Source organism: Orycteropus afer, unplaced genomic scaffold (assembly GCF_000298275.1).
Source record: "Orycteropus afer afer isolate SDZICR_OR568_19922 unplaced genomic scaffold, OryAfe1.0 scaffold00498, whole genome shotgun sequence".
NCBI lineage: Eukaryota > Metazoa > Chordata > Mammalia > Tubulidentata > Orycteropodidae > Orycteropus > Orycteropus afer.
In genome coordinates, this window is record NW_006922085.1 from 803,192 (window position 1) to 814,659 (window position 11,468).

Sequence of the window (11,468 nt, forward strand, 5' to 3'; positions counted from 1 at the left end):
AGGATACTCTAGTTTTACTTCTTGATTACTTGCATACATAAAGAAAGCAAAATGCAACTACTGACGGGCTATCATGTGTGAAAGGCACACACGCATAGTTCCACATGGTCAGAGAGATGTGGACCTCAGGTCCACATCTTGCTATCATTCCTATGTGCAGTCCAGTCTTAGAGAGTAACCTGGAAATCAAAGAGGACCCAGCTAATGGTCAGCTGGTCAAAAATGTCCATAGTGCCTCTAGTGAGAGACCAAGATTCCCTCTTTGGTGAGAAGCAGCAGTCGAGAGGTAGGTAGCACTCAAGCCACAGGTGGTAGCTGGTCTAGAAGCTACTTACTTCTATCTCCACATCTTCTAGACAGCCCTTAAATCACAAGAGTGAATTCAAGTTTCAAAATGGCACACAAATTATACAAGGTAGATGATGTCATTAAGGCAACGATCTCACCAAGTCCATACACAGAGCTCTGATCCCACTGCAACTGCTCAGTCCTGCCCACTGCTTCTCCTCGGCAACAGCTTCTAGCATCCAGAAACCTTGAGAAGCCTTCAGCCTCACAAGTTGGGGGTGACCCAATTAAGGAACTTCATAGCAACTTCAAATCCAAGGAAGCAGGCCTGAGAAGGGAGAGGGAGAAAAACAAAAGCCATATAAGAATGGAATCCCTTCCTAATCCTACTCCACACTCTCTCTTTCCTAGAGAGGAAGAAAATAGTTGTTTCACAGATGTCACTCTTGATGACAAAGTCAGGAAATCAAAGCCCCTCACCTTAGAGAATTCCAAAGGCAAATCTCTCTGACAATTTTAAGAAACAAGAAAGAAGGAAGCTCTAGTTCAGGGCATAAATTGGGGAAGGCTGAGTCTCCACCCAGCCCAATCCCAAACTAAAAACCAAATGTACTGACATCAAGTCAATTCTGACTTATAGCAACCCTACAGGATAGTATAAAACTTCCCCGTAGGGTTTCTAAGGCTGCAATCTTTACAGAAGTAGACTGCCACATCTTTCTCACATGGAGCAGCTCGTGGGCTCAAACCACTGACCTTTGGGTTTGCAGCTGAGCTCTTTAACCACTGTGCCACCAGGGCTCCTTAATCCAATCCCAGGAGTGAGTAAAAGCCAGCCCACCTGCTCCCTGCTCTGAGCCGTGAAGTGAAAACACACCCTCTGCTAACCACTTACCGCATTGGCTGGGAAGGCTCGGATCATCACCGCAGTGAAGCCGGTGTATAAGGATGTGACTCCTTCTTTCACGATTAGTTCCCTCAGCACATCTCTGAAACCGTTAGGATATCTCCCAGGAGGCGCTGTGACGCAGAACCCAGTTATTAAGATTTTAGGAAGTTTCCTGAGCTGCGGCAACCCACATAGGGACAAGCCTGGAGTAGTCTTCCTGCAGGGCAACTGCACTGGAGAGAGTGCATTTCATGGGTCATCTAGGGACCAGGCCATAGAAAACACAGTACACCTTCGGTCAGGCAAATACAAATGCCTGGAATACTGGTGCTGAGGGTATAGAGAAGAGAGACGAAGAATGAAACAACCCTTCTGCTCATGCAGAAGAAGAGCAGATTTGACTGACTGACTTATTTCACTTATGTTGTGTTTAGGCTGACATGAAAATTAAGGCTAGAGTTCCTACAACACAGTGTGAGCCAGACAGATGCTAGCTACTATGTGGGCAGAGATTATCCTCTAGAGTCTTAGGAGCTCTGTATCCCAGGAGCAGTTAGTGCTAGGACCCACTCCAACTCCCATCCACCCTACTACCCGCTACTCACCAGTCTGGAAGCGGGACTTGAGCACATCTGGGGGAATGGCCACCGCCCAGTTGAAGATCCCTGCAAAGCCACCAGCCACCAGGATCCGTGGGGCACTGAGCTCACTGACACTACAGAACACCAATCATGGACCATGTCAGACAAAGGCTGTGGGAGTGATTCAGACCATCCCTCCTAAGGCAGACAGGGCAGCTACAGGAGGGAAAAACTAGCTGGAGGGAGGAGGTTCTAGGCCAGGGCTCCCATCACATAGCAGCTGCCACTCTTAAAGGAGGTTTCATGTGCCTATTTCACATACTTGCTCCACTGGGCAGGGTACAGACTGGGAGGTATTAGGTGGACCTCAGCAGCCACGAGATGGAAGTGGACCAGGCACTGGGAGCATGTCCCACTTCTGCCTTCAGACCCACCCACAGGACAGGGCAATTCACCCACGACTTGGGAAGGTGGCGACTAAGTTCTTCTGTTATAATCACCTCTTTCCCTCTGGAGTGAAGATATTTTTCAGCCACTCATATGTCATAAAATACATCCCACTGGCTGGAACATCTGTTAGTAATAAGAAAGAGGTGATTTAAAGGATATAATTTATTATACATATAATTATATAAATATGTATATAATTATATATTAAAGGCTATAATCCCTACAGATTTCTTGAACTTAGAAGAACCAAGGATGGCACTGGACCTTTCCAGGTTTCCTGAGAAGTTCCTTAGTAGCTGCTTCCTATTTACAATAATCCTTTTGCAGTTATCAGATGCTGCTCTGAGGTGAGCACTGGTGTGAGTGAGCACAACTACATATGACATCATTTCATCTTCAGTGTCCCCTCTGAGTGGGCTCTGTTGCCATGTGCACTCACAGCACTGTGCAAGAACACTATGTACGCCATGATTTCATCTAAAAAGTCCCCTCTGAGTTGATCTCACTGTCATGCCCACTCTAAGTGGTTATAACCACAGTTAGTCCATGTGATAGGCCTCCAAGCTGCCATCTCAGGACAAAGGTGGGGCTGTCTCTGTCTCTCCCATCCCTACCCAGGCAAGACATGTCTCTCAAAACCAGGGAGAGGAGAGGGTTACCAGGGATGGGAGGTGAGGGAAGGAAAAACTGCTAGATAGGTAAGAGACAAGTATTGATTTGGATGAAGGGAAAGACAATGTACCAAAAGTGAGTGACCAACACAATAACACTAAGGCAAAGGAAGACAGAGAGAGGTGCACAAGAGGTACAGATAACAAAAATTAACACTATTATATATACTATACTACAATATCCGTAATAACAAACATTAATCTACAAGTGGATATGTAGGTAGACAGACTTAATGATTGGGTATGTCTAGGCAAAAAGGAATACACCCATGACCATACATAAGTCTGGCAGATGATATTTCTACATACATATTTCTATGTGCTCTAAGAACATCCATAAATACAATAGAGTTAATGCAGCAACGGTTAGATAACTTCTTAGCCACAGGCAAACACCCTAAGGGACCCCGGGCTAGGAAACATGGTCATAGGGGACATCAAGTTCAACTGGAATATACTACACAAAAACATTGTTCTACATCCTATTTTGGTGAGTACTGACAGGGTCTTAAAAGCCTGCAAGTGGCCATCTAAGATGCAACAATTGGTATCTCATAATCTGGAGCAAAGAAGAATGAAGAATGCCAAAGACACATGGAAACTATTAGTCCAAGGAACTAGTGGATCATGTGAACCTCAGATAAATGACCCTGAGACCAGAAGAACTAGATGGTGCCCGGCTAGCACTGTCAACCACTTGGAAAGGGATCAGTGCAGGAGATCCTGCACAGAGTGAGAGAACAATGTGGAACAAAACTCAAAATCATAAGGAAGACCAGGTTTGACCATAGTCACAGGGGACATCAAGCTCAACTGGCATAATATACTACACAAAAACATTGTTCCACATCCTACTTTGGTCAATAGTGACTGAGATCTTAAAAGCTTGCAAGAAACATCTATATGCAACGATAGCTTTGTCCAAAGCTAAGAAGAATGTATTTCAAATGAGTGGTACACCATGTGATCCTCAGCCTATAAGACTATGAGACCAGAAGAACTAGATGGTGCCCGACTATCACTGTCAACCACTCGGAGGGGGATCTATGTGGGAGATCCTGGGTACAATGGGAGAATAATGTGCAACAAAACTCAAAATCATTGAAAAAAAAAGGACCAGTTTTGCTTGTCTGATAGAACCTGATGGAACCACTGAGACTATGGCCCCTAGCTACCCTTCAGGTCTGTAACTGAACCCACTTCTGTGGCTTCCAGCCAAGCAAAAGACAGGCATATGAGCTACATTAGGTAGATACACTCATTGGAGAAGTCAATCATGGGAAAATAGAAGGGCTGTGTATGCACAGGGAGACAGCTTGGAGGGCAGGAGTGCCTGGGAGGGAAGAACACAGGGAAGAGGTAACTATGGGGAGGAAGTGGAAGGGGAGCTGCTGCACTGTAGGAAATTGCAGTCAATGTCATGAGACAAAGTGTTATGTGAACTGCTGTATGGAAAGTGAATTTGCTCTATCAACTCTCATCCAAATCACAATAAAATTTTTTAAAAAAATCTTGCAAGTGGCCATCTAAGATAAAATAGTTGGTCACTCCTTGTCCAAAGCAAAGAAGAATGAAGAAAACCAAAGATACATGGAAACAATTAGTCTAAGGGATTAGTAGTCCATATGAATCTCAATAAGACCCTAAAATTAAAAGAACTAGATGGTGCCTGGCTATCACTATCAACCACTTGGAAAGGGATCCAAATAGGAAATCCTAGATAGAGTGGGAGAAAAATATGGAACAAAAATCAAAATCATAAAAGAGACCAAGCTTACTGGTCTCATAGACACTGGTAAAACCCCTAAGACCACAGCCCCTCGTCATCCCTTGCGTCTGGAATTGAAATCAGTCCTGTGGCTTCCAGTCAAGTAGACAGGCATACAAGGTGAACGTTTACCACCAGGTAGGTACATTCCTAGGAGCTCTAGTGGCATACTACCTAAGGCATTTGACTGCTGACCAGAAGACTTTGGTTAAATCCACCAGCCACTCCTCGGAAGGAAGACTGGGCAATCACTTCCATAGTGCTACTGCCTTGGAAACCCAATGAGGGGTTGCTCTGAGTCAGATCCGACTCAACAGCAGTGAGTTTGGTTTTTGTGGTTTAGGTACATTCCTTAGACCAATCAACCATGGGAGATCAGAAGGGCAGGATCTGCACAGGGAGATAGCTCAGGGGGCAGGAATGCATATGAAAGAAAGACACAGGGAAAAGGTAACCACAGGGAGGAAGTGGTAAGAGAGCTGTTATATTACAGGGATTGCAATCAATGTCATGAAACAAAATGTGTATGAACTGTTACATGGAAAATGAATTTTCTCTGTAAACTTTCACCCAAATCACACACACACACACACACACACACAAAAGATTACTTTTTTAATAATGGGAAAAAAGAAACAAAGTTAGGGAGAGCTCCACTATTCCTAAGTCATTCTTTCTTCTACTCATACATCCAGCCCAAATTTCTATCTGCTTGCCACTCTATCTAACTGCTGCTGTCATGGCTTTTACCCTTGAGGGTCTAATGGTCAACCTCTGGAAAGAATGAATGGCTCATCCCATCCATGCTCATCTGTGTCCATGCTATCAAAGGGCAAGGCTGCCTAATACCAAGACACACAATGCCAGCCTTACCAGAGCTGTGGCATGTATGGTGCTGAGGCAACCTGGTGATCCAGGCAATAGCTTCTGTGGCAGACCCATGTCAGATGACCCCCTTCAAGATGAGGGCCTCAAAGGTTACCTCGCATGAGGGTGAGCACAGTCCCCTTGTAGATGCCTCGGATCCCAGCCTCTTTGTACAGCTTCTTTGCACAGTCCAAAGGACCATTATACTTGGTTTCTCCTGAAGAAGCCTGAATCTGGGAGGGGAATGGCATCAAGTCAGAAACAGCTATGTCAAAGTCAACAGATCCCATAGATTACAGAAGTAATCTATGTAACAACATAGCAAGAGTGGAAATGGTCATATATATTAGACTAATTAAAGATTTCACTGTCAAATTGATAAATATTTGGAACATGACTTATTGGAGAAGTAAAGAAGTAAAACTAAGTAAAAATATAAAATACAGACACATTAACTGGAAAAAAAGTCAGTAAAAGGATTGGAAAATAAGATGAGGAAATCACTAAAATACAAGAGCATTCTCAATAAAACTATTTGGAAGATACAGAAAGAAAGAGGCAAATATTTTGGTCGTTCACTAATTCCTTTAACAAATATCCACTGAGAAAAAACTCTATTCTAAACGCTAGCTGATCATGAAGCTGCGTTAAGAAATGGTAAACAGGAAATTGCACTCATATCCCTAAGTGCCTAGACAGGGGTCCTGTGCAGAGCCAGGGGAGGGCCAAGAAGAGGAGCTGGAGCTCCAGCCCTGGAGCTCAGGGCCTAATAGGTAAGAATGTGAGGACAGGCAGGGGTAATGTAATCTCTAAAACGATCTGCGAGAAAGAGCCCTATAGCAAGATCTGCAGCGAGTACAGACCCAAGAGGCAGCAGAATGCACAAGTTATCAGCCAAAGAATAATTAATGCTGAAAAGAGAGTACAGCTTTAACAGTTCCAAGCAGAAATATTTATGAAATAAATATACAAGTTCAATAGTTTTCTTATGTACAGGTATGTGTCACTTAACGTCCATTCAGGCAATGTCCAACACTGCATCTACCTCTGTGGTCCCATAAGATGTTTTTGTTTATCAAAGGGAAAACAGATCTCCTTTTATTATTTCCTCCTAATTGTTTTAAAGACCTCAAATCCACAGTGTGAATGAGCAACAGGGCTCCAGAGTACATCCTAATACCCTCAGTGCCTCCTCCACCACCTCTTCCTGGCTTCAATCACCTGCCCAGCAGCCATGCAGCCTCTTTTACTCCCAGTATAGGGCAGGACCTGCTGCAGCTTCTCTACTCCTGTGTCAGGCACTGGTGTCACCAGCTGGACCTGGGGTGCTCACAAGTTCCTGGCGCTGGATCATAGCACCAGCAGCTACACATTATCAGGAAGTGACCGTACCAACAGGGTGGTGGCAGCCTTGGGAAGTGACCGTACCAACAGGGTGATGGCAGCCAAGGCTGCCACCACCAGCCTTGTCCCAGCACCTACACACCCAGTCCCTGGGGCCACTTCTCACCCTGTGTACTCCCCACACCCTGGACCCATCTGTGCACAAAGTCTTGATCCAGCTGCTGGCCCAGCCTCCTGTATCCAGTGGATGTAACTCTTCGACTTTGTTCAGCAGACTCCCATAAGGTGTTAATATAATAGGCTTTACAGGGATTTAACTAGGTTGTACTGGAACTGCGTGCATATAATATGGAGTCTGCACAACATTCAAATTGCTAAATGCCCTATTTCACAGAACGTATCATGGACATTAAATGATGCCTATCTTTATTAAGAATACAAAGTGGAAAAAAAAAGAAAAAGGATCCCATTCAAAATAGCATTAGACAGCAAAACAGCAAAGTAGGCAGATACAAACATCCATCCCATCATAGAAACATCAAAACAAGCAGAAGCTGCCAAACCAACTTTATTAGAACTTTGGAAAATAATTAAATGCTGAATCAAAACACTTGACAACTTCAAAACGGTAAGAAAGCTTTGGGGCACTTTTACTTGCCCTTTCCCACCCCTTCCCTGGCTTGGTGGCACTCCTGAAGAAAGCAGCCTGTGTTCCAGTGTGGGGACCTGGTCCTTGATTCTTGAGAAAGCAGAGCAGATCTTATATGCAAATTACCGTGCTTCTCTGTGCTAACCTGTCGGGAGGCTACCCAAAGGAATGACATAAGGCATTCCATTTCTGTTTCACTTAACTTGGAACCCACTCAGGGAAGAAAAACAACAAGCATTTCTCAAAAACAGGGCAAATGAAAAACCCACAGCATGGAGCAAAAGATTACAGTTAACACATATAAAACAGATTACCTAAAGCCTGGGAGAAAAAAATAGGAAATTCAAAAGCACCTATTGATACTGGGGAATTGAGAAACCCCAGGACAAGACACTTGCTCAAGAAAGACACCAAAAGACCCTAAACTTTCACCACTGGCTGATCTCCAGGCTGAGTGCAGGTAGGAAGTAACAGCAGAGGCAAACTTGTAATTGGTCCAGCCAAATGTTAAAGAAGTCCTCAGCACTGAGTCAATCTTCAAAAACTGGAAGTTTTTTGGGGTTTTTTTTTTTTTTTGGTTGCTTTGTTTTTGAGCTCCTGATGTTTAAGGAAATGCCTGTCAAACACTGGCTGATACAAATTAAACAATGATCACACAAGACAAAAAATTTTTTGCAAAAAATAGTGTGCAAAGTCATTAAACAGTAAACTTTCACCCAAATCAAATAAAAAGGTTTTATAAAAGTTATTAAACAGATAGACAAAAGCAGCTTTCAATAATCATGAAAAGAAAGCTCTGGGATGGGAGGAGAATCTGATTTCCAGAGTTACCTGATGGTAACATCTGAATGACGAGTTTTTGATGAAAAATCACAAAGCATGCAAAGAAACAGAAAAGTAATACCTAAAGATAGAGTGGAAAACCTAGGCTTGCACCCTCTCAAGATTGTTAAAATGCCCCAACATCCTACTGGGGTGGTGTCAGAGAAAGTAGGTAACTGGGGCTTTCATTCCCACTGACCATTAATTAACCTGCTTGCTGTGGTGTCAGTGAACACCCTGTGGGGAGCCGAAACAGGACACCCACTCCCACCCAGCAATAATGAGGAGTCTCCCATTTTGGCTGCCAATGGATGCCAAGTGAGGGACCTAGGCTTCTGTCTCTACCTGACAGTAATGAAGTGGCCTACCTCCCTTCCCCCACCAGAGAAGTATCAGAGAAAGCCAGCCAAATACAAAACATCCAGGTTTCAACCAAGAATTACTGGTCATATCAAGAATCAGCAATATTACCAACTGAAAGAACAAAGATAACCAATAGATGACAATGACAACATTGAATGACAGAAATGTTAGAACTGTCTAACAAAAATTTTAAAGCAATCATGACAAAAATTCTTCAACAAGAAACTATAAATATAAAATATATATATACACATATATAATATATATATATAAAATATACATGTATGTATATATGTAATATATATATATAGCAAAGAAATAGGAAGTCTCAGCAAAGACAATATCTAAAAAAATGGAAATTTTAGAACTAAAATAAAAACCTCAGTGAATGGTCTCAACAGCAGAACAGAAAGGAGAGAGGAAAATACCAATGAACTACAAGACAAAACAACAGCAAGTACCCAATATGAACAGCAGAGGGGATATAAATTGAAATGAACAGAACCACCAAGACCTGTGGGACTATAACAAAAAATCTAACATTTAAGTGATTGGAGTCCCAGAAACAGAGAAGAAAAGAAGGTGGGAATGAAAAGTATTTGATGAAATAATGGCTGAAAACTTCCCAAATTTGGTGAATGCCATAAACTACAGAGGAGCTCTGGTGGCATAGTGCCTAAGGCACTTGACTGTTAACCAGAAGGCTGGCAGTTCAAACCCACCAGCCACTAATCCGAAGGAAGGTTAGGCAATCTACTTCCGTAGTGATACTGCCTCAGCAATCCAAGTAGGGGTGGCTATGAGTCGGGTCCAACTCGACAGCACATAACAACAACAACAACAACAACAATAAACTTACAGAGTCAAAAAACTGAGAAAAGCCCAAGCAGGATAAATCCAAAAAAATCCAGGGCAAGACACACCATAACTGAACTTCTGAAAACTGAAAGAATAAATTTTAAAAGAGTCAGGGGAAATGACATCTTTCTTACAGAAGAAAACAATTAGAATGACAGCAGAAATCAGAGAGGGCAGAAGACAGTGGCACTAGTATTTTTTAAGTGCTAAAACAAAAGAACCATCAACCTAGAATTTCACACACATAGAAAATATACTTTAGGAATAAAGGGGAAATCAAGCATTCTCAGCTGTAAGAAAACTAAAAGAATTTGACATCAGCAGACCTATCTAAAAGAATAGCTAAAGGAAGTTCTCTAACAGAAAAGAAATGATAATAGAAGGAAGCTTAGAACAGAAGGAAGAAAGAAGGAACACAGTAAGGAAAAATATAAATAAATAAAATAGGCTTTATCGTCTTGAGTTTTCTAAATTATGTTTCATAGTTGAAGGAAAAGTTACAACACTGTCTGATATGGGTCTATATAGATTTAGATAAATATTTAAGGAAACTATTATAAATGGAGGAGGGAAAAGGGATAAAAAGGGAGGTAAGGTTTCTATACCTCCTTGAACTGGTAAAATTATGACACAAGTAAACTGTGATAAGTTAGGTACATTATACATATATATTACTTAGGTAATCACTAGAAAAGCTATATGCATTCAAAAACACTACAGACATATGATCCACCAATACACTCCTATGATATACCCAAGAAGAGGTGACCGATACTTGTTCATTGCAGCACTATTCACAATAGCCAAAAGGTGCAAACAGCCTACTCTCACTACCATCAAGAAAGAAGAGCCAGGAGTGGAATATGTCCTTTGGACCAGAGATCCCTGCACTGAACCTCCTCGACCCAGGAGACAGAGAGAAAACTTTAACACTTCGCAAAGATGGAGAAGAGACAGCAAGAAGCAGCAGCAGAGAAATGGCAGTAGCAGAACCAGGAAACCCAGCAAGAGACTCGACAAGTAATTTGGTGGGACACAGCATGAGGGGGGCTTCTGGACCCATAGAGCAAGAAAGCTGAGTGCTTTTGGGCAGCTAGCTTGCTGATGGAGTAGCATACCTCTGGGTACTTCTCGGCAGGGCTTTCTAACACTTGCCCAAGCCAAGCAGAGGCCAAGAGGCCGCAGGGCTGAGAGGCTGAGGGCCACAGAGAAAGGCATGCCTGCGGGCACTGCTGAGAAGAGGCTATCCTGATCAAAGTACTGTATCCTAAGTCATTTCTGATCCTGTTACTTCCCTAATAGGTCCCATAGTCATAAGTATTGTCTGTGAGCTCTATGTGGCCACTGCAATAAATTATCGAACCCAGCAGAGTAGAGAGTGTGGTGGGAGGGACAGTTGGTATTACAACTGGCAAAAAAAAAAAGGTTGGAAGGTGGAGGCAATTCTGGCCTCTAAATCATAGGAATCAGCCTTGGACTACTGATCTTGATCCTCCTCTCCCCTTGTGAAGTTAGAGGAAGTAATGTGTATTAAAAACTTCAGAAAGTACATACCTTTAAACCGCAATTCTAAATCTAGACATTTATCCTAAGAAAACAATCAGATACATGTGCAAAACTTTATTTATAAAAATCTCTATGGCACATAATTTATCATGCCTCCAGTATTATATAATTAATCATACTCCACAGTATTGGGTAAGTGATATAGCCATGTAAAGAAATAAGATGCAGCCATTAAAAATAATGAAGAAAAATACTATATCACACAGAAAAAAGTTGGTTATAAAACTACTGTAGGAGGCGGGGCAAGATGGCAGACTAGGCAGAAGGATTGCACAGACCCTCTTCAACAAAGAAAAGGGAAACCAATTAACACAGACACAGAAGATAATCTTGGACCCCTGAGCCTTGAAGG

At 42.5% G+C, this 11,468-nt stretch overlaps 1 protein-coding gene across 1 annotated transcript in view; it reads right to left on the reverse strand.

Moving 5' to 3' along the window:
- Nucleotides 1-553: 553 nt before the first annotated feature.
- Nucleotides 554-11,468, reverse strand: part of SLC25A20 (solute carrier family 25 member 20) — a 29,781-nt gene continuing 18,866 nt past the window's right edge. Inside the window, exons 5-9 of the mRNA XM_007955307.2 lie at nt 5,630-5,747; nt 2,259-2,331; nt 1,783-1,892; nt 1,184-1,308; nt 554-616 (exon numbers count right to left, since the gene is read on the reverse strand). Of these exons, the coding sequence (XP_007953498.1) occupies nt 554-616; nt 1,184-1,308; nt 1,783-1,892; nt 2,259-2,331; nt 5,630-5,747 (489 nt within the window). The remainder of the gene's footprint in view (nt 617-1,183; nt 1,309-1,782; nt 1,893-2,258; nt 2,332-5,629; nt 5,748-11,468) is intronic.